This window comes from Bemisia tabaci, chromosome 8 (assembly GCF_918797505.1).
Source record: "Bemisia tabaci chromosome 8, PGI_BMITA_v3".
Taxonomy (NCBI): domain Eukaryota; kingdom Metazoa; phylum Arthropoda; class Insecta; order Hemiptera; family Aleyrodidae; genus Bemisia; species Bemisia tabaci.
Window position 1 is genome coordinate 4,122,966 of NC_092800.1, and position 24,723 is coordinate 4,147,688.

The 24,723-nt window shown below is 37.8% G+C and overlaps 1 protein-coding gene and 1 pseudogene across 1 annotated transcript in view; one reads left to right on the forward strand and one right to left on the reverse strand.

The window, feature by feature from the left end:
* LOC109036053 (cytoplasmic FMR1-interacting protein-like) overlaps positions 1-12,369 on the reverse strand; it is a 36,712-nt pseudogene extending 24,343 nt beyond the window's left edge.
* Positions 12,370-16,300: 3,931 nt separating this feature from the next.
* LOC109033343 (valine--tRNA ligase) overlaps positions 16,301-24,723 on the forward strand; it is a 33,473-nt gene continuing 25,050 nt past the window's right edge. The window contains 4 exon segments of the mRNA XM_072303536.1: positions 16,301-16,552; positions 18,099-18,282; positions 23,218-23,394; positions 24,552-24,679. Coding sequence (XP_072159637.1) covers positions 18,193-18,282; positions 23,218-23,394; positions 24,552-24,679 — 395 coding nt within the window. The 5' untranslated portion in view covers positions 16,301-16,552; positions 18,099-18,192.

A 24,723-nucleotide genomic window follows, 5' to 3' on the forward strand; every position in this document is an offset into this window, starting at 1 on the left:
CGATTTTTGAGTTGACTATTCAGGGTAATGGACGATTATCGGAACAATTTTGGTGTTATTTTCAGTTTTTCAGGCCTTTTTTGGACAAAAGTGAAAAAAAAAGATACTAGAGCCCAAAACGCCATCAGAATTGTTCTTTAGGCGTCTTTCTCATACTCTTAGGAGCAAAAAATAACTTGCAGCTCAAAAGTTATGGGCATTTGAAGGGGGGAAGGTTTTGACGCTAAAATCAGACAAAATCACAAAGAACAATCAACCGCAGCACATCAATGGGTAAAGTCAAACATTTTATGCATTTTTTTCTCAAGTCTACATACTTTTATTGACATTGTGTCAAATTTTCACTTCAATCCAACGAAAAATAGGCCCGGGGTGAATTTTATTGGGAAAAACGACCCTCTCTTTCTCGGAAGTTCGAAACGTCTCTTTCTTGAAAATTCTTTAAACTTCAAAAATTCATATCTCAGTGAGTTTTTCGATTTGAGACCTAATATTTTGCAGAAGTTCATTATTTGGTGGTCTGATCAAGAAAAAATTTATCATCAAAATCCGAGTCAGGCGGTTGCATGGCTGGTAGGTTCTACATGGAATGACCCTCTACACTCCAGAGGCTTCTAAGCTTTCATACACTACCAGTGTACAAACAACCTACTGACAGAAGAAAGCGCATCTATTAGTCACTACAAGCTTGGCAAAAATTTAACAGTTACTTTCAGATGAAAAAATGTTTCAAGATAAATGGTTGATACTGGCAAATAACGAAAAAAGATAACGAGCTCGATACACTAGATTTCAATGGAAATTCAATTTCTTATGAGAATGCTCCATGTTTAAAACTTATTACAACACTTCTCGCTTTATTTGTTGGATACTGTTCATTCACACTTGTTATTTCTAAAGCAGAGGTATAAAAAATTAAAATAACAATAAAAATGGAGAAGGGATTTGTGAGCGGGAGAGGAGGTACCTCATTACTGTAGATAGCAAGCTCACCGATGTACTTGACATGTCTTTTTGAATTTGCAGCAAGTGCACCATCAAATCAGCTTGGGGACTGATCGTAGTAGAGCTCGATAAAGGCCCATTTTCCAGGGTCGAAATGCTTCGAGCGCTTCATATAGTTGAATGGCGCTATTTGCACGTCACCAAAGAGAGGGAAAACCTCTAGATTCTGAAAAAAGAAAAGGAGAAAGACATCAGACATGGAAAATTGATCTAGACAGTGATTTAAAAAAAAATAAGATTAGAATATTAAAGATTGATACAAAATATTCACCATGAATGGAGTTCATGAAGGATAGAAAAACCAAAATTCAAGTGGGTATGGTAAAAGTTTGATTTTCCAGTTTTTGCAGTTTACCCAATTTTGTTCCTGTTCCTGTCCCTGCCAAATCCCTGTGAGGACATGGGGGACATCCTTAAATTAGAGCAAAAATAAGAGTTGTTTCTTGTAGATAATGCCTCAAAAATCACGATGAGGCATCGGCAAAGTCTGAAATGCACTCATAACTTCACAATCTGCGTAAGAAATTTGCGTTTTTTTAAGCTTCCCGCTTCAAAAACGATACTACGGCATAGGTGAACATTTTGTTAGAGGAGTCGCTCCATCGTCGGCGATATTCATCATGGCCGACGCTTGCACGCAGTTCCGCGCGTAATTCAAGGAGAGTTCAAGGTCAATCAATTCGGGCGTGGAAAATATGAACGTTAACACACCGATTGTTATCTGGTCTAATCCAGTTCAGGTGTTATCTCGTCCCATCAAACGTGTTTTGGCGGATTGGCGTCGGCTATGATGATTATTGCCGACGATGGAACGACTCCTCTTACAAAATGTTCACCTGTGCCGTAGTATCGTTTTTGAAGCGGGAAGCTCAAAAAACCGCAAATTTCTTACGCAGATTGTGAAGTTATGAGTGCATTTCAGAGTTTGCCGATGCGCTCATCGTGTTGATGGATTTTAATCGGTCAGATTTTAGTACAGTACTATGGCAGGGTGTCACCTTGAGTTATCAAATTTTTCTTTTGTTTTATTTCATTTTTACAACCATCACAGGATTCGTCCTTTTATAATTATTACAAAAAACAAAAATAGAAACTTTGGAAAAACTAGATAATAGAACCAAAGATCCAAAATTGATTAATGCCATACAGGGTTAAGCTATTATACAGGAAGAACTGGGAGTTGGAGGAAGAAATACAGAAAACGCTGGAACAATAAACAACTTGGAATCATTGACTGCTTTGCTGAAAAGTGTACAAAGTCAGTGAAGAAAATGAGACACTGTGATAAAATTTGACAAAATGATACCTTGAAAATTCTGTCGATTTTACTGAGATTTAGTTTTTTCTTTTGATCAAGTTTGTTGATATTGCAGAGCTCATTGTCCATCAAAAACAAACCAAAGCCCATGACCTGCAAACCAAGACAAAACGATGTTTTTACTGACAGTATTTTCAAGTTATTGTGACCGAATCTGTGGGAAGGGATCTTTTTTCCGCAGAGAAAATTTCCCATAACTTTTTGCTAATTCGAGGATGAAGAAAATCAGGACATTTTGACGCAAGTTTGACCCTAAAATCTTAAGAATTGAAGGAGATGTTAGTCCTGAAGATCCATAAAAAATTCTTGGGTAGTAGAAAAGCGTGGTTTAAACGTTGGAAAAAAGTTAAGGATTTTCTCCCAGAAGACAAGGATACTTTGCACAGATCTGATCACAAATGAAGACTTGGATGATTTGCAAACTTAATTTTTTTTTTTATCAAAGGCGAAATATTGTGAAACCTGAGAAAAAAATACTGAGTAACTTAGAACTGTCTTGCTATGAAGTCAAGAACAGCGCCGAAGGACTGACAATGAGACACATGGCCAAAATACAAAATCTTATTAAAAGTTCACGAATCGCCTAAACTTCAGTTACATTTCTGGAATTTAAAACTTTAGTTTAAAATCTAAAATCTAAGTGGCAGCGAGAATTTTTAAAAAACACTTTTCTGAGAGTAGTGTTAAAATCTCAATTTTGAGATCTTCAGAGTCTTACGTTAACTGGCTTATGACTGGAACAACAGTTCACTTTTTTTCCACATTTTATCCAAAACACAGTAATTTCCCAGTGATAAGAGCTTGAGTCTGCAATTTTGGATTCTCATTTCAGAAAGACAGTGATTTCGTTTGTAAACAAGATGTTTTCCTACAATAAACGAAACATCAAAAATTGTTTCCTTTATTTCTTTAAATTAACTGCTGACTCTTATCAGTAGAGAAGAATTCAAGCACTTTCAAGGCCTTGAAAGAAATGTCAAAACCAATCACTTTCAAAGGTCGAACAAATCGCGAAGATGGGATGACATGATACTCACTTCAACCAGCATGTGCTTTTCGGTGGGTCCAGTACATTTTTGTTTCGAACATGTGCACACACAGATTGACAACATCGGACAGAAGCTCTTCGTGACCGATTATTTTTTCCAAATTCTCTATCACCGTGTCTCGAATTTTGTTCTGTGTAGCGAGAAACATGGATAAATTCTGCGACTCCTGCGGGGTGTGTGAATCTGCCATGACTTTCAAGATCTGGGCGGCACTGAAAAAAGAAGCAATGGTATAGAGACTTGTCACGATACTTTTGAGCTACAACGGAGGTTTGATATGAATCAGAAGGAAGGGAGAAAACTGTTCGATGTCAAGGACAAAGGACTTGACTCTCCACAATGCGACACAGGGTTGCCACAGAGTTTAGAAAAGAATTTTCCTGACTCATTTGGGTAAAATTCCTCAACAATTGAAGGTATGCCAGATGGCTGAAAGACATAGAACTAGGGAAAGAAAAGAAGAGACAAATATCACATCCAAAAATTTCACCATTCAACAAATATTTACATGCTAACCAATGGGCCAACTGATGATTTGATGCATTCAGACTGACGTGACTTTTGTCTCTTCTTTTCTTTCCCCAGTCCTAATAAACTCTAATTAAAACATAAAAGACTTAAATATTAATTTTTGGACAGCTCTTGTAGAGACTTTTGCAATATTACTTCTGTACACACATTTTTTAAAAAGAACTTCATTCAGGTACACAGGAGAAAACTTCAAAATGGAGAAATCTTTTATGACTTCACAGACATGAATTTACCGGCGATAGGTAAAATAATCATTTTTCACACTTGATTTCATGTTTTTTACTTCATCTGGCACCGCAAACATATAATTTTCCTAGGGTGAGCAAGTAGGCTTCCTACAAAAAATCCTTCCTCTTTTCAGCATGGCACAGCCTTTTAACCTCTGCACCAAATCTTTCAATAGCTTTTTGCTGTGAAAGAAATAATTGGAGTTAGAGATTAATGATCTCACTAAATTGATTTGTTCCTTGACAGTAAAAGTTATGTGATCAAAATGTGCACCAAACTTAGAAAACACTTTCACCTACGTTTTTCATGATCAGTATGCCCTCTAGTAACTACCCTCCTGGCCACCATCAACGTTGACAATCAACTGATGATCGTGACCACAGAAGCTGCTGAAATGCGGACTGAGCATAAAACATGATTTTGTTAGTAGAAAGTAAGACTTTTCTAGATGTCATGTACAGTTTCATAGAATTAAATAAATTGAGGAATAACACCGCTCAACATGGGTTCTGTCCTTCGAACCAAACCAATTTTTTTCGTTGCCTAGGTGCTAAACAAGTCCGAAAATGCCCATATAAACTTCAGGTAAATTGTCTGGTGCTCAGGACGCCGTCAATTTGAATTTTTCAAAATTGAGAAAACCCACGATTAGATTTTTGCAAATATCTCCTCAACAGTTCATCCCACGAAAAAAAAAAAAAAAAAGAAGAAAACCAACAGAAAGAACATAAAATTTCCTATCGAAATCACCCTCCCCTGTTTTTACAGCTTACTTTTTTGGTTCTAAAATTAACGTTTTCTTCAAAAATGAGCTTTAAAATGGTGCATTTTTGCTGATTTAAGGAGAAACTTTGCTTCAAATCTCCAGCCACGATTATCTGAGAAAAAAACTGTTATGCTCATTGAAAAGAGCGTAAAATTTACTTCTAGAAAACTTATGTCAATAGTTCCTAAACTTGATTTAATTCTGTGAAATAGCAGTTTATTAGCTTCGCCCTTAAATTGTGATTTTGTCAACCATCTCCTTTGAAACAAAGAATAATAGAAGAAAAAACCTAAAGCGTGGCCCAAACTGTGTAACAAGGTTGTAAAATAGTGCTGGGCCCACACTATGTGGGGGGGGGGGGGGAGGGGGCAAAGCCAAAAAGTTCAAACATTTTCGATCAGAGCCAAAAATGTTGAGCTCTAATGAGGATCAGTACAAAACTGACGGGGGAGAGTGTTCAGCTCAAGCAGTTTGCATTGGAATATTAAGGTGAGGCAACGTCGAGAGATCTATAATTTTGGGTCTTTTTATACCTCAGTAGAAGATCACACTCGTCAATGAACCCAAGAAAATCTTGCAAAATCCAAGACCGCATCAAAGCACAAGCTCGAGATACAAGTTTTGTACTGCAAGATGGTAAGTTTCGTATTAACACTTATTAGAGCTCGAAAGTTTTGATTCTGATTGAAAATTTTTGAACTTTTGATCTCACTGACTAGTGTGATCTACTGCTGAGGTATAAAAAGACCCAAAATTATAGATCTTTCGACGTTGCCTCACATTAATATTCCAATGCAAACTGCTTAAGCTGAACACTCTCCCCCATCAGTTTTGTACTGATCCTCATTAGAGCTCAACATTTTTGGCTCTGATCGAAAATGTTTGAACTTTTTGGCTTTGCCCCCTCCCCCCCCCCACATAGTGTGGGCCCAGCACTATTTTACAACCTTGTTACACAGTTTGGGCCACGTTTTAGGTTTTTTCTTCTATTATTCTTGGTTTTAAAGGAGATGGTTGACAAAATCACAATTTAAGGGCGAAGCTAATGAACTGCTATTTCACAGAATTAAATCAAGTTTAGGAACTATTGACATAAGTTTTCTAGAAGTAAATTTTACACTCTTTTCAATGAGCATAACAGTTTTTTTCTCAGATAATCGTGGCTGGAGATTTGAAGCAAAGTTTCTCCTTAAATCAGCAAAAATGCACCATTTTAAAGCTCATTTTTGAAGAAAACGTTAATTTTAGAACCAAAAAAGTAAGCTGTAAAAACAGGGGAGGGTGATTTCGATAGGAAATTTTATGTTCTTTCTGTTGGTTTTCTTCTTTTTTTTTTTTTTTTTCGTGGGATGAACTGTTGAGGAGATATTTGCAAAAATCTAATCGTGGGTTTTCTCAATTTTGAAAAATTCAAATTGGCCGCGTCCTGAGCACCAGACAATTTACCTGAAGTTTATATGGGCATTTTCGGACTTGCTTAGCACCTATAGGAAACGATAAAAATTGGTTTGGTTCGAAGGACAAACCAAAACTGGAAATTTGTTGTGCTGTGTAAACAAAGTAAAGTATAAAGAGCATAATGATGAAGTGACATTCAAATTCATCATCAGAATTTGTTCAGTAATTCGAATTTTTGAAAAAATCAAACCACAAAAAGGACATTCTTCAGTTGCAGTGTTTCAGAATCTTCACCAATTTTTCATCCATGATGATCAAGGAAATGTTTGTAATTCGCTGAAACTCCTACTAAATATTCTTCATGATTTTACAAGTCTCTAAGTGAAAATTTACAGAAAATTCATTCAGTTGTTTTCTCTCTGAAAGCATGAAACTTTCCTCTGGGCAATAGTTTAAAGAAGTAGTTATAATTGGGCAAGCAAGAATTTATCATTGTATAATCAATTGAGACCTAAACCTCAGGCATATATCCTAGAAAAAATGAAATTTTCCGATGAATATTGGCAAATATAAGATGAAAGTCAAAAGACGGAAAAACTGAATGAAAATCAAAAAGACTAGGACCTTTGACAAGTCCACAGGCAAGGCCGTTTTCTTGCTAAATGCGCCAGGTAATTCCAGGCACGGTGACCGGTATTTTGCATGTACTATAACAATTTTTATTGTTTCAATTGTACCAAATCATACTAAATAAATAGAAATCATACAGTTGTGCAATATAGGCACCATCACCAGTTTCTGCACGGAACTAAAAAGCAGAGGGAAGGAATTTTAGTTGATAAAGTAAATATTTTTATCAAAATTTTTAATATTAAAGACAAAGATAATTAATTGAATCATTTTATCAGTGTAATTGATAAACTTTTGTTCAGTTATTTGTCTTTTTATTATATAACTAAAGACTACAGGTGTCAGGTGGGTAACCTAAACTATGTTCTAGCATTGTGGCAATTAGTGGAAATTGTGGTTTGAAGCATTCAAATATCCCTTTTTTCTTGCATGTTTTTCTGGCCTGGCAAGATCAGTTACACTTCTTAGACACATTGGTAGAGAATGTGATGCAAGTTTACACCTAAAATACACCACTTCAATTACCTACCGAGTGTCAAAAACTAACAAAATTAGAATGCTCACCTGAAAATACATGAAATTAAGCAACTTGTTCACTTCAGGAGCTAATACTTCAACAGTCTTTTCATAGATTTCCACCCAGTTCGGCTGCTCATTGAACTTCGGTTGCGGGATGGCTTGAGAGCAACATCGCCACGTGCACAGCATGACCGCATGTTCCGAGCCATCTTCCAACAGTTCCTTCTGGAGCATTACAAATAGATATTTTACAGGATTGGTAGATTGACAACTTTAAATTCACAACATGGCAAAGCTCTGAATTTTTAAAACGACCAAAACCTGTGTCAATTAAATTTCAATTAAAAAAGCTATTGACTGTTTTCAGTGCATATACTATAAAGATTCAAAAATGGATACACCTACATTTAAAGGTCGATCTGCAATGGGTTCCTTGGATAGTTTGAAATCTTCAAAAATTGAAATCAAGGTTCAAAAGACCTTTCATCAACGAAATACATAATTAATGATTTTATTCTAAAATAGAAGCCTCTACCAATTTTCAAAATGTCTGCTTTAAGTTGAAAACACTTGCATGGAACTAACTTTTTGGATATGATATTTTCTGATCCTGCTGTAGCCCTGTAATGATTTAGGTAAGAGTAAAATAGTCATATCATTTTTTCTGAGCCCCAATTTAAGCATGTTAACGGTAGTTCTTGATGATATTCATTCCCTCCTAAAAACTTATGATTTTCTCTCATTATACTCAAAATTATCTTGGAAAAGCAAGATTTTTCTAAAAATCATAGAATATCATTAATCATCCATTGAATTAAACAGATTAACGATGGTCAAGCAGCAGGAATGTGAAGCTTCCCAAACTGGCATGAACGGTAGCTTCTTCAATGTACCACCTATTGACGCCAGTGACGGACCCATTCCAGTCTTCGAAGTTGGTAACGAAGTTAGCTTGATAAATGACAGGGCATGGCTGAGCTGTGATACACGGTTGTTCATCAGATAACCTAAGCTCATCTAATGTGTTGACGTTGGATAGGGCATCAGTTAATGTTAGCTTATCTGCTGCCATTTAGAGAGGTTGACTCATTTATGCAAAAAACCATCAGAGACATAATGGTCATAGAGAAATGAATGGTTTTAAAAACATACCCACTCTAATCAATTAAAAACGGAGAGTACACAGAAAACCAAAAATAAATATTCGTGAGTGTTGCACGATTCAATACCAGAGAGGGTTGACGGTGGAGAGTAGATGAAATTGGTCAAATAACTAAGGACAAACTTGTGTAAAACTATCAGAAGTAATACTGCTAACTTGAGGTAGAGGTGTCATCAGCTAAGTTGGCACTTGAATACATAACATACACAAGCAGCTATAATGTAGGCATCCAACAGTAATCAAGGATTGACTAAGCTCACGATCAGGCTGCCGTCAATCCCCTATAGTGATGCTATTAGTGGCACGTCACAAAAAAGCGATAAATACATCGATTTATTCACATTAAGTAGTAGCAATGAAAGAGATTACGCCAATGTTATTGTATGGATCCAATTCGATATAATGGAGAATCGCTATGATGATGTCACCACTAATATCGTCTATTGCTTGCAAGTGGAATGTAAACAAGTGCCAACTTAGCTGACGACACCTCTAGATAGCAGAGTAAACAGGTAATTGCGAAAAATTTAGACTTGAAACAATGGATATATAACATAGGAATGGAAGAATGGGCTAGTCCTGCTGGTCTCAGAATCTAGTTATGATACTTCATTCTTGCAGATCAACTAAAAATGATAAGATCTGGCCAAACAGCAAATTTCTACGTTGAATACTAACCAAGGTATCTCGCCTATAAAAACTTGATTTATGATGTCATCCACCACGGTGGGACGTATCATGTTACGCTCTACCGCAGTGGATGACGTCATAAATCAAGTTTGTCAAGGTGAGATATCTCCGTTAATATTCAAGGTAGAGAGTTGCTGTTGAGACAGATCTTTATATTTAGAGCTGATCTACTAGAACCAAGCATCAAAACATGATTCTGTTACCAGTGCAACTGGCCCATTGAATAAAGAAAGAGAAATGATCAGGTGAAACAGAGGCTTAGCTATCGGTTCGCAGGGAAGAGAAGAGATTGTCTAGGTGAGCTTTCAAAATTATGAATTTGGCCTCATTATCACAGCAAGACTACATGCAGACAAACTAACTCTTTCCTTCACAGATTAAACGACATGAAAGTGAAAGAAGGAGAGAGTTACAGGACATTTGGGGAATGAGGAAGTTACAATTCTTGAGGAGGAAATTTAGGCCGAAAATACCTGGCAATGGAGTCCGAACTAGGATGATCTTTAGGCGTAGCAACAATATTCACAGTTCTTGCTATATGCAGGGGATTGGGAAACAAAACCTGTAAAACACTCTTCACTGTGCTCAGAGGCTCCTTCTTTAAAGTTAGCTTCAGTCAACATGTCTCACACAGGAATCGATCATTGAAACTCATTTCGGCATGTCCAGACCTAGGAGATCAAGGACTTCCAATCGCAAAGCTCACACATTCCTTATCTTGTCCTGGCGTACCAACAGAGTTTCAAGAACCGGTCTGCATTCATAGATTGACTAGATAAGATAAGAATGGATAAAGAGATACATCTTGGTCCATAGTGGAGTCTCCAAGACAAGTCAAGCGACAGACAAAAAGACATTTTCCGTCACTGGAGTCTGATGACAATTCTGTTGTAACATCGTAAGTTATGGGAACTTCACTAAGTTCTCATGTAGGAATCAGTAGTGTAAGCTTCCTCGATTTAGTTGAAAGAGAGATGATTGAAAGGAATACCAGAAAAACGACTCATACACTCATACCTGTATAGATCCACTCAGAACTTCGGTGTCACAAGCACTAGAGCTCGAGGTTACCCTAGGTTTCACCGCACTTCCCATGGCTTCTTCTTGATTTTCGTTGGCCCTGGGGTTAAATCTTCGTCTCGAATTGATGAAATACTTCTAAATGAGCAAAGAAGATGACAGTTTCAACTGCTAATAATTAAATGAATTAAAATTCGACCATTACAATTAATTGAGCGATCCAGAATTCTGGAATTCGGGCACCGGCGTAATTGCGCGGGAAAATGCATTGTTCATTCTTGGCCGCCGTGCTGAATCAGCTGGACGAATATCGAATATCGTATCGAATGCGACTATTCGATTATCGCACTATCGATTCTTTACCATAGCTTCTAACGGGGACGTGGTGATATTCGATCATTCACAAAAGTTGGCAAGAAAACCGTCGCTCTGGTCTCTCAGCCACTGACTCGGTTTTCGCCCCGGCTCGGCTCATCCAGGAAAAAATGCCCCCATCGCCTTACTTGTTGCGGCTATGTTCACTCGTTCCTGGGGATTTCGTGCTAAACCAAAGTATTCCTGGGCTATTTTGATCGTAGAATTCATTTCTGACCTTACTTTTTTCAATAAAATGACGCAAATACACAATTTTACGCGTTCTTTCAAACTTTCCGGAGAAACATAAAAATTTATAACTTACTCACAAGATAAGTTTTACTCGTTCTTGTGGGCATTTCGTGTTGAAACTCGGTATCCTAGAGGACTTTTGATCGGAGATTTCATTTTTGACCTTACTTTTGTTGATTTGTTGACACAAATATATGATCTCGGCGGTAAAAAGAAAAGGTACTCACCCTAGATTGTACTCGTCCCGGTAGACATTTCGTGTTGAAACTTCGCAAATTAATGGTACTTTGATCGAAAAATGAATTTATGACCAAACTCATCCTAAAATATATGATGACACAAACGATGATGACAAATTAAGGGGGGGGGGGGGGTGTCAGTGGCGTGCGGTCCGGATAAGCAAGGCAAGCACTGCTTGCCAAAATATTTCAGAAGAAAGAGGAAAATTACACTTATTAGATGTTTTAAATTTTAACAAATATTATTGATGAAATGTAGGTATTAGTAGGTAAATTGCATTAAGAACAGAAAGAGAGAGATGCAGAAATACGTACATAGCAGCCACGAAAGTAGGAAAGCGGCAAAGCGGACGGTGTGGTGGCACCAGGCGCCAGAGCGCTGCGCGGCCTGAACACGGCACGGGCCAACTCATGCCCTGGAGAATCGGTTGCTAGACTGCTCGGCGGCGGAATCACGGCGGGCGGGGAGAGCGGTACGTTCCCAGTTCGAGCGCTTCGCTGGTTTTGACTCCGATGCGCCCGCGCCGTCCTGTTCCCTCTTCCCGTCGTGGTTGCGCTTGCTCCCTTCGGAGCAAGTTTCCTCCATTTCAATAATATGTCGCTCACTTGGATCTAATTGGTGATGAATAAGACATTTCCCAAGCATGTTATAAACGCAGAGAGATGTTTTTTTGAGAAATTTAAATAAGTAACTCAAAAAATTCTAAACGCTGTAGAGTAACGACTGGATATGGCTCAAATAAGTGGCAAATGATCATAAATAAGAGAGAATGAAATGAAACCATTGTTTTTCAAGATTTTCCATCAGATTTCATCCTAAAAATAGAGTAAATTGAGGTTCGCGAGGATCTAAATTTTAACAATTTTCTAAGGCTTTCTCGAGGCGAAGGGGGCTATAGGCTACGTTAAACTACCACCACCACCCCCTAGATCGCTAGAGCTTGCACGGGGGGGGGGGGGGGTATATTTCTAAACTTTTAGTATCAGAGTGAAAAGAAGTTATTCAAAGAGAGATATCACTAGTTCCGGTTGAAAATGCACGTTGAATTTTTGATACTTGATGGTATGGTATGTTCATCGAAAATCCCATTTTTGACCTTACTTATGGTTCACATCAATAGGTACGCGATTTTTCAGCCCCATCTCACTCCCTTAAGACTGCACTTTTCCCCTCCCACCACTTTTCGAGTCATTTTGATACCATCTCTACTTACTTACCCTTTTCCACCCTTAGATGCCTTTTTCAAGGACAACTCTTTTTCAGCCCTTTTCTACTACTAGACCCAATATGAGAGTCGGCTGAGAAGAGCACAATCCCAGGAAGCAGTGCTTTGGAGACTCGTGGGTAAGGTAACTCTTAAACCAATGCAAAAGGGCGGACACATATGTATAACGAACACTTTCATTAAAAAGTATTGATAGAACATGTATAGTATAGGTAATACTTAATGTAGGTACTCTCCATCAATATGTCTATTTGTGTGAGCTAGAATGAAAACAGCTTTTTTCCAACCCCAACCAACAACTCATAAACTCCACGAATGATACATTTCGGTCAAACGAGCAAAAGTAAGGCCAAAATTGACTTCTACGATGGAAATACTGTAAGTTTATCAAGTTTTAGATTGAAATTCCAACTGATCGTTTCAGTGGCGTGGCGTCCATAGGTTCGCAGTGTTCGCCGAAAACCCTAAAATATTTTGGAACAATTAATAAATTATGGTTAAGGATGTGGGAAACAATACATACAGAATAGTTGACAGCAAATAATTAACGGGCGCTTGGCTTCCGACAGCGGCATGCGGAACGGAAAGAGAAAATCCTGCGGCACGCACGGGGTTCACACGACCGGAAACCGGACCCGGATTTGAGCGAGAGGGGGACGGGCGGGGGAGCTGCCCGTTGCGCCGCGCGGCGCGGGGGGCAGAGCGTCTGTCGAAGGAGGGGAGGGAGAGAGATACAGGAATGTGAGTCGGAAATATAAGGAGTGGGGGTAAGTTGAGCTCGTAGCCTGCCGGCAAGGCGAAACTATCAACGGCTCCCCAGCCCCAGCGGGCCAGCGCTGAGCGGCGCGGCGCGAGGAAGAACCTCCTATCTCCCATGCATTAGTATAGGGAGAAACAACTTTTCTCTCTTTTGGGCTTCAGCGGCGTTATTTTCGAAATTTGACTTTTCAGACTTGTAAAGGTGGTTCTTAGCTTTATTCTTGCCAAGTGTGAGGGAAATCGCTCCGACAGTTCTTTTTTTTGTAAACAATCGGAAAATCTCGTTTTTGAAATCTCGGTAAAGTGTCGCTTTTAATATATAATTTTTCAAACATGTTTAGCGTAGGTAAGCTATTGACTATCGACGGTGTAAGTCGGCAATCACATAACTCGGTTTGCGACGTAGCAGACTTCCGGTCTTACTTTATTTTTTCAACGGAAAACCACATCTTGCCAAGAGGTCTAGCCTCGTGCGGCAAAAGTAGTATTTCTGCAAAAACTTCAAGGAATGATGTCAATTTGTTCTCCTTTAAAAAAATAACAAAGAGGCAGAGATTTTCAGACACCGCAAACGAGTTATGTGTTTGCCGACTTACACCGTCGCTATTTCAAAGGACCCCGCACACCTCTATCACAACAAGCTCTATCACAACCGCTGAATTAATGTAAACGAAAATGAAACTAAAAATTATTAGTGAAACCAGGCAACGTTGGATGTCGATCACTGATCAACGATTCAGAGACAAGGGGAAGAGGTGAATAGAGCGGTAGAGAGAGAGGAACTGATTTGGATGGTCGAGGAAAACGGCGTGCGGAATCCGAGATAAGACTGCCGGTCGGTGCGGGAGTTCCCCTGATTTGTTCACTCGAGTACTGAAATGAGGAATCTTTCTAGCCTTTTATCGCCAAATAATTGAATCTTCACTTAGCTTTTTTGCGAAAACGGTGCATCGTAGAAAGTTGGCGCAATTATAACTTTTGATCAGCATCTTGAGGAGAATTCAATGAGAGTCAGAAGGCAATTCCTCGTGGTGCAGCTTCCCATAAGAGGTGTGCGGGGTCCTTTTCAATGATGGAAGCTTACTGCCTTGCTGCTTACTTGCTTGTTCGATGATGTGAGGAGTGCTGAGTCTTCATGTGCTTTTGTTCCTGTGCTTAAATCGATTAATAAAATGTTTAATAATGGACGCACGAAATAGCTGATAGGAAACTTAATCGTAAAGTGTGAGTACTTTCGTTTTAATTTTTGATCGTTTCCTTTAAAATTTTAAGTTTGAATGCTGCCATGACCAGGGATTGATAGTAGGTAAACAAAACAAAGCATTCAAGTCGCAATGACCGAGTTTCATTCTGAGCCCTGGTTCACCATTTTTGCGTATTATACCTAGCTATTAATACAATGGCCGGCCATTGCTAATGAATGAGATATTTGTATGTTACATACATGTACACACGGGTCTGGCTCTCAAACTGCTCATGTTTCGGAGGGAAAATTTTCTATGTTTCGTACAGCCTTCTTTTGCTTCTCAGCCAATTTTTTCAGCAAGCTGTTATTGTCCGTAGCATTATGCTGTTGTTCTGATCTGAAGGTGAGCACTGAGCAGAGCATGCGTGAGATGGCCCGTGCCGTGTTCAGGCCGCGCAGCGCGCTGGCGCCACCACACCGTCCGCTCTGCCGCTTTCCTACTTTTGTAGCTGCTATGTACGTATTTCTGTCTCTCTCTCTTTCTGTTCTTAATGCAATTTACCTACTGATACATTTGATCAATAATATTTGCTAAAATTTAAAACATCTAATAAGGTGTAATTTTTCCTCTTTCTTCTGAAATATTTTGGCAAGCAGTGCTTGCCTTAATTGCTTATCCGGACCGCACGCCACTGACACCCCCCCCCCCCCTTAATTTGTCATCATCGTTTGTGTCATCATATATTTTAGGATAAGTTTGGTCATAAATTCATTTTTCGATCAAAGTACCATTAATTTGCGAAGTTTCAACACGAAATGTCTACCGGGACGAGTACAATCTAGGGTGAGTACCTTTTCTTTTTACCGCCGAGATCATATATTTGTGTCAACAAATCAACAAAAGTGAGGTCAAAAATGAAATCTCCGATCAAAAGTCAACACAGACGCCGAGTTTCAACACGAAATGCCCTCAAGAACGAGTAAAACTTATCTTTGAGTAAGTTATAAATTTTTATGTTTCTCCGGAAAGTTTGAAAGAACGCGTAAAATTGTGTATTTGCGTCATTTTATTGAAAAAAGTAAGGTCAGAAATGAATTCTACGATCAAAATAACCCTAGGAATACTTTGGTTTAGCACGAAATCCCCAGGAACGAGTAAAATAGCCACAACAAGTAAGGCGATGCGGGGGCATTTTTTCCTGGATGAGCCGAGCCGGGGCGAAAACCGAGTCAGTGGCTGAGAGACCAGAGCGACGGATTTCTTGCCAACTTTTGTGAATGATCGAATAACGCACGTCCCCGTTAGAAGCTATGGTAAAGAATCGATAGTGCGATAATCGAATAGTCGCATGCGATACGATATTCGATATTCATCCAGCTGATTCAGCATGGCGGCCAAGAATGCACGAACAATGCATTTTCCCGCGCAATCACGCCGGTGCCCGAATTCTGGATCGCTCAATTAATTGTAATGGTTGAATTGTAATTTATTTAATTATTAGCAGTTGAAACTGTCATCTTCTTTGCTCATTTAGAAGTATTTCATCAATTCGAGACGAAGATTTAACCCCAGGGCCAACGAAAATCAAGAAGAAGCCATGGGAAGTGCGGTGAAACCTAGGGTAACCTCGAGCTCTAGTGCTTGTGACACCGAAGTTCTGAGTGGATCTATACAGGTATGAGTGTATGAGTCGTTTTTCTGGTATTCCTTTCAATCATCTCTCTTTCAACTAAATCGAGGAAGCTTACACTACTGATTCCTACATGAGAACTTAGTGAAGTTCCCATAACTTACGATGTTACAACAGAATTGTCATCAGACTCCTGTGACGGAAAATGTCTTTTTGTCTGTCGCTTGACTTGTCTTGGAGACTCCACTATGGACCAAGATGTATCTCTTTATCCATTCTTATCTTATCTAGTCAATCTATGAATGCAGACCGGTTCTTGAAACTCTGTTGGTACGCCAGGACAAGATAAGGAATGTGTGAGCTTTGCGATTGGAAGTCCTTGATCTCCTAGGTCTGGACATGCCGAAATGAGTTTCAATGATCGATTCCTGTGTGAGACATGTTGACTGAAGCTAACTTTAAAGAAGGAACCTCTGAGCACAGTGAAGAGTGTTTTATAGGTTTTGTTTCCCAATCCCCTGCATATAGCAAGAACTGTGAATATTGTTGCTACGCCTAAAGATCATCCTAGTTCGGACTCCATTGCCAGGTATTTTCGGCCTAAATTTCCTCCTCAAGAATTGTAACTTCCTCATTCCCCAAATGTCCTGTAACTCTCTCCATCTTTCACTTTCATGTCGTTTAATCTGTGAAGGAAAGAGTTAGTTTGTCTGCATGTAGTCTTGCTGTGATAATGAGGCCAAATTCATAATTTTGAAAGCTCACCTAGACAATCTCTTCTCTTCCCTGCGAACCGATAGCTTAGCCTCTGTTTCACCTGATCATTTCTCTTTCTTTATTCAATGGGCCAGTTGCACTGGTAACAGAATCATGTTTTGATGCTTGGTTCTAGTAGATCAGCTCTAAATATAAAGATCTGTCTCAACAGCAACTCTCTACCTTGAATATTAATGGAGATATCTCACCTTGACAAACTTGATTTATGACGTCATCCACTGCGGTAGTGCGTAACATGATACGTCCTACCGTGGTGGATGACATCATAAGTCGAGTTTTTATAGGGGAGATACCTTGGTTAGTATTCAACGTAGAAATTTGCTGTTTGGCCAGATCTTATCATTTTTAGTTGATCTGCAAGAATGAAGTATCATGACACGATTCTGAGACCAGCAGGACTAGCCCATTCTTCCACTCCTATGTTATATTTCCATTGTTTCAAGTCTAAATTTTTCGCAATTACCTGTTTACTCTGCTATCTAGTGGTGTCATCAGCTAAGTTGGCACTTGTTTACATTCCACTTGCAAGCAATAGACGATATTAGTGGTGACATCATCATAGCGATTCTCCATTATATCGAATTGGATCCATACAATAACATTGGCGTAATCTCTTTCATTGCTACTACTTAATGTGAATAAATCGATGTATTTATCGCTTTTTTGTGACGTGCCACTAATAGCGTCACTATAGGGGATTGACGGCAGCCTGATCGTGAGCTCAGTCAATCCTTGATTACTGCAGGACAGCTACACTGTAGTTGCTTGTGTATGTTATGTATTCAAGTGCCAACTTAGCTGATGACACCTCTACCTCAAGTTAGCAGTATTACTTCTGATAGTTTTACACAAGATTGTACTACCTCTTGAAGGCTGAAAGTTATTTGACCAATTTCATCTACTCTCCACCGTCAACCCCCTCTGGTATTGAATCGTGCAACACTCAAGAATCTTTATTCTTGGTTTACAGTGTACTCTCTGTTTTTAATTGATCAGAGTGGGTATGTAGAGACCTAAAATTAATTCAACAAGAACTAAAGCATTTTGCCATATACTTTGTATCTTTGTAAACTTTATTTGAGAGGAGTTAAACTCCTGTTTGAGGTAACAACTTCAGCGGTAATCTTACTGTATCACCCTCCGCACTGTACGACTGGCTAAATGATTTGCTATTGACTGTTTACACAAGTAAAAGTAGTCAGCAAAAAATCGTTTGGTCTCTTAGTGAGTGGTATTATTTTTGGAAGGTTGCTTTTGCAACAATTAAAAACCTGCTCATCATATTGCAGGTACTTGAAAAAAAGAAGCCCAAAGAATTTTGTTGCCTTCTTCCTAATGTAGATGCCTCCTTTTTACAGATTTAAAAACATATCAAAGTTTGGCGATTTGGAGTCGCAGAGCGCTCTAGTGCGCTGAGGTACCGGCTTGATATGTATGTAAAAACATATCAAAATGGCGCCAGAGCCACTGGATATCTCTGAGCATGAGTTGCTCTTCAAAGCAACCAATTTATCCAAACTGGCCTCCATAGATTATTCTCAGGTATGAGTTTTAAACATTTTTCATCAAGTAAAATCATTTTGTTAATCAATGAGAACTGGAATACTTTTTTAGGTAAAATAGCTCATATTTTTTCTGTTCTTCTCCTTATATTTTAGTTCAAAACCTGTCAAAGATCTCTCCTAAAATGTTGCAGGCTCAAGAAATAATGTAATAATGACTAAAATTATGCACAGTTATGCATCGTATATAAAGGGAAGATGTCCCTTAACTTTTTAGTCCATCGGTTTTTCACCAACATTCTGCAATCAACTTAGTAGAACTTTGATATGAGAACATTGTGTTTTTATGGAAAAAGAATTTAGTTAAAAGTGTGAACAAAGTTATGTCGAAGCTGTACACTAAAGTGAGAAATCATGTATCTCCATCACAGTGTTTCAAAATTTCTGCTCCTATTTTTTTTCTCCCTCTTTTTTTTTTGAAGCGGGGCAAGCCAAATTTATGACTTAATGAAACTTGTGTGGAATATTCTGCTAATTGCAAGAGTGAGGTTGAAAAAAAGTGCCCAGCTTTCATTCATGCAGAATTGATATCCGTCTTGTTTTCCAGATTTTTGCCTTATAATGTTTGATAAACTAAAGCAAAGAAATTTTACAAGGTATTAAGTTAAAATTCGGTGTCAGATTTCAGAAAAAAGCCTTCATGGTGACTTATTTTTTCTGGAACTCACCATCTCTTGAATTCGCAACCTGGCTGCACAATTTTACATGTTAATTTTTGAAGACACCTCAGAAGAGTGGTCCAGTGTTCCATTTTCTACCACATGGTTCCATAAGAATGTGGTTGGTGTGTTGGTGACTGAATATTTTTTATTGCAGTCTTCACTAATTTGATAAAAAAAAAGCTTTACAGAATAAGGGAAAAGCTTATCAAGGCACTTATGAGGTGCACCTTAAAAGCCTGCAAGAGAAGCAAAATGTATTTAGGTATGACAAAGCTGAGAAAAAATGAATATACTTACTTATTTCGCTTACCTGTCAAGTACATTTTTCAGTACCTGGAGGCATACATGAGGAATATTAGAAATCTCTACAATAACTCCTCAGCGGTAAAAAAAATGAATTTTGCTGAAGCTGCGATGGTGATTCAGAATTCATCGATTATCTTTGCCAAGAATGTCGACTCAATTTGGGCAAGAGCTATGAACATACGGCTTGCTTTATCTGCTAATATGAAGTAAGTGATCAGAGTATTTTTTCAGGTTCTTCACTCCTTCAATAGGCGCTAGATGAAGATTCGCCATGTACATCCCACAAACCAAGTTAGGAAAATCATATTGGCAAAACATGGCAGTCTGAGGCGCTTTACGGCCCTCTCTCATTCATAGATGTGTCCGCCATCTGTCAAAAATATGATGCAATTGTAGTTCATATCTTCACCAACAGACAGTATATAAAGCCATATATGCATAGATAGCGGATGTCAAGTTTTTAAGCTTTTAAGTTTTGAGAAAATGACGTTCAAAGTTGTCAAAGCTGTGCACATTTGCGTCTGTACAGCAAAGAGGGTTTCGTCAAGGACATCATTTTAGACAAAAGAGCAAATCTTTTTCTAAAAAATGAGCTCTAGGAATTTAAATTTAAAGCAAATTCAATGGAAGGGCTTGGGAGACAAGGAGGATGAGTGCAGCTTTTGACAATTTTTAGATATTAATGATTTAAACTAAAACTAGGCCTAGAATATATTCTGTGAAAAAGCCACTACCAAAATCCAATTTTTAACCATCAAAAACTGAGTTTGAACTTTCTCTCCGCAACAAGGCTCCATCCTACTTTGAACTTTTCAAAACCTACCCTTGAAATAGCAAAAATTGCTCTTAGCCCACTTGTCATCCAAAGCCCTCAATTGAGATGCAGTGATTTTAAAAAAATGACCACATCTCCTGTTCTTACGTAAAACTATTCTAAGACATAAAATTAACTACTTATTTAATGTGAAAAAGGGAAAGTGCTTTAAATGAATCAACGTATGATAACTGTTGAATCTTTTAATGATTTTTCTATGGAACTAAGTGTTTGCTAACTTTCAAATTGGACACAAGAGTCAAATTATATTATTGATCTTCTAAAGTAGGGAAAAAATGGGAGAGGGTGCCATCCTACAGATACCCATATTCAACAGTCTTATTTATGTTTACTACTAGGTACTTTAATGTGCTTATTTACACTATCATCAAGGAGATCAATGAGCTTGGTTAAGGTGAACAGCAAATTCTGACGTCCGCTTTTTTTTAGGTATAACATGTTTTCTCATTCATATCTTAATAGAAAATTATGCAAGAAGTCTAAAACTTGGCACCAACTCTTGAGGGTTCATGGATTCCATTAAATTGTTCCATTAAAGAGAGAGCGCAATGCACAAACAGGTGGATAGGTTGATGCAATGGTTCTATCGAAAGGGTTAAATTAAAAACACAGTTTTCTCTGAGAATTTAGTAAATTCCTAGTCATTTTTTGTTACATTTGTCGAGGATACTTGGTAACCTCTTATTTATTCTTTTCAGCCAGAAAAAAAATAACGATGATGAAGACAATGAAGATTGTGATGTTGGAACTGGCGAAGAAGGTGCTAAGCAAAAAGAAAAAGCTAAGAAGAAGAAAAAGAGAACGTTTAATGTTGAAGAATTTCAACTCCCTCCTTTTCTCAATACTGGTGAGTGTGAGATTGTAGGACATGTAATCCTTTAACCAAAATTTGGAAATACTTCTTGAAACTCCCATGACTTAAGATCTCTAACAAAGAAAATTTCAAGGTGTATCACAAATTCTAGCCTCTGTCTTCAGGGTTACATAAAGTGAGGGTGCTAAAAATACCTTCTCTGTGAATCGCAACAAACAAGGCAAATCTTGGGTTGAGGAGCAACTTGCGGGAGTGATGACCCCTATTTTTCTCTCTTTTTAGCCCTTGCTTAGTTTTCTAAAGTCTAGAAAATCTGGAAAGTCAGAGAATATACAGTCATCCAGGAAAGTCAGGAATTTAAGGAACTCCTTAAAAGTATTGGAATATTGCGAATAGCGCATCTGCTCAGTAACTTCAGCGAGTGCCACTCAAGAGAGTGCGAACAATTTTGTAGTGTCCTTTCCTGTCAATTAACTGATCGAATTCTTTATCATTCTATCAGTCAAACTGTCTATTCATTGACCCGTTGGATTAACCAGTCACATTGTTTGTTGAGCAACCAATCAAATTCTCTGTCAATCAATAAGTTGGATCATCTGTTTCATTGACTAGAAGTCTCTCCATTGACAAGGCAAATCATTCGTCTATGGACCATTCAACTCCTCTTTTGATCAATCAGTTGAATCTTCTTTCGATCGATAAGTCAAATTTTCTATCAATGGAACTTCCGATCCTAATCAATTTGCCTTGTTTTTTTATTTTTCAGATAAAAATATTGATATGAAACTAGACGAGAAAGAGGATAAACTAGCAAAGCTATCAGATAAACTTGTCCTCCCCACCTCCTTGCGAACCAAAAGTGGTTAATAAATCGAGAGATATTTTCACACCTGAAGGAGAAGCAGTCTGGAAAATGGATGAATTCAGGTATAAACTATTGTTTTTCCTCCAATACCAACTTGTATTATTAATAGTAATGTGTCTTCTATTTCAGAGCAGCCACTGTTAGTAAAAATATCGGGAAAAATTACGAAAATCGGTCATGAATCAGAAAATTCCGAGTGTGTCAAGCATTCTTCAACTATTTGCAGTTTAGCACATGGAAAAGTGAAACATTTTATTCAGTTCATTACATATGTTGGTTTTTATAATTAGACAATTATCGATTCATTCAGGTAAAAAATCAGGAAAATCCAAAATGTAATTTTATTTCGAAATGTTTTAAAGTCTCACAAAACATTGATCTTCTGATAAATCCACAGGAAATTGTCAAACTTCATCCAAATACTTCTTTTATTACACATTTTTTAATGAATCTCCAGGGTTTTCGGCGTTCAAGAAAACCTGAAAAGTCCAAGACTTCGGCAAGTAGCGCATCAGCTCAGCAACTGCAGCCGGCATTATTTTTAGAGAGCAGGGACAACTTTCAAGTGCCTTTTTCTATAATTTAAATCTAAGTGAAAATTTCATGCAAAATTCAACAGCAGTCAGCGTAATTGTAAGGAAAAAAATCTAAGTGGTAGTTTTGTCCAAAAATCAGGGAGAAGCAGGGAATCGCAAAATTCTGGAGTCAGGAAAAAGCCAAAAAAGTCAGAGAAATGAAGCAGTTATGAGATCCCTTTCCACTAAAGCATTGAGCCTCGATTTTTAATATACAATTTTGTGAGAGTTTATAGATGTTGTTTACTTGTAAATGAGCTTTGCACCTAGAACTTGTAAGTTGGATCCAGTGGGGTTACGTTAACCACAAAATTTGCCATAGGCTCACCGTTATTTGTCTACTATCTCTGCATACAATTTGATTGTAGTTTTGATAGTTCCATTGAGACTTGCTAAGAGCTATTGGTGACCTTTTAAACATAGGTAGAGGTAGAGCTCATTTTAATTGAGCCATAGCAAGTGTCCAAAAGTAGATTCTAAGACTTCTTTAGAATGTAAGGATGGAATGACATATCTCAGAAGAATGCTTACTTCCCCAGACAAAGAGCATGGTACTCTTTCGATTCAAGTCTTAAGTTCTACTTGACGGTCTCTTTCTCAATTTTCTCCACTTTATTTATTTATTATCCCCTTATTTATGGTCGGATTTTTCCTAAATTGTTATTTTGCCTATAAATATTTATTATCGCAATAATAACTTATGTACTCTTACTGTAGAGATACCCATCTCTTTTTTCATCTTTTTTTTTTTTTTTTCTTGTTATTCTCTCTACTCACAAGGGCTAATTTCATTGGTCTTAACAGCGTCCCCGACGCCTGTCCCTTGACAAAAAAACCCTAACTTGTTAATTTTTACAGAAAAAAGAAAAGAAGAAGGAAGTTAAGAAAGATGCAGCTGTCTATTCTGGAAATACAGCTGATGGTGAAAAGAAGGACTTATCAGGACCAATGCCAGACGCCTACAGCCCTCATTGTGTTGAAGCAGCTTGGTATAACTGGTGGGAGAAGGAAGGATTTTTCAAACCCGAATATAATGTATGTATTCTGCTTAATTTCTTTTACTCTTTTACTAAGGCTTTTTTGCCTGCAATCTTGTTGATAACAATGTTAAAGACCAAGCCCTGACAGTGCACTGAATTTTTACCAGCATCAAATGCTAGCAAGCGACAGGTGAATATTGGACTGAACAGTAATTAAATCATCAGGAGATTATGTAAAACATGTGATGCCAAGGTGTTATGAAAGTAAACTTTTTATTAGAGCCAAAGCTTTTTGATCTTTGTGATCATCATCAAGGCTAAGGAAGTTACACTACATCAAGCAATAAGAAATTGCAAATGCAAATGAAGAATAGGATGCGTGGGGACTGTAAAAAATCTAGAACAACAAATCTTTGAAACAATTTTTTTTAGATTTTTCACCTGCCACTATGCATCCTATTCTTCATTTTACTTTGTAGTTTCTTATTGCTCGATACAGTGTAACTTCCTTAGCCTTGATAATGATCACAAAGATCGAGAAGCTTCGGCTCTAATAAAAAGTTTACTATCTTAACACCTTGGGGTTGTATGTTTTCAATAACCTCCCGACAATTCATCATTGGTGTTACAAAGATATTCATCACAATGTTCAAATATGAACAATAATGGTTCTTTTTGTCTACAAATTATGATTTGAAAGCTTTGTTAAGTGTCTCAGAAGTACATAAGTTTTCTAGTTTTAGTTCTTTGGGGCCAGATCAGATGCTGGTGCCTGACAGCTCACTTTCATAGTCATGTTTGGCGATAAGTACCACTGTTACAAATGCGTTAAATTTCTATGCAGTACAGAAATTCTGAAATGTAGGTCGTCCAAAAAATGTTAGTATTTAATGTGTGGGGATAAATGAAAAGTGATTGAAAGGTTTTTTTTGGAAAGTTGTCCAGCCGCATGTTGCATCTATATATAATATAAGTGATAAAAATGTGAGCCAAATATGCATAATTTTTTTTACAGTTTTATTTTTTTTTTTTTTTCTTTTTCAGAAAACCTTTTCTTGGAAGGCTGTCTGAATATGCCGACCACCCACAATTTTATCTTCTCTCAATTCTTAGAATGATTATACATTGGCTCATAATGCCCTTAGAAAGTGAATATTTATCTCTGTCTTGATGTTTTGTAACCATGAACCCTTTTTTTTTCTTTCCTCATAGCGGAAATCAATTTCAGAACCTAATCCTAAAGGGCACTTTGTCATGGTGATACCGCCACCCAACGTAACCGGCTCTCTACACCTGGGGCATGCTCTTACTAACGCTGTAGAAGATGCTATCACAAGATGGTATGTAAGTAATTCAGCTTTAACCTTTTTTACTATATCAACAG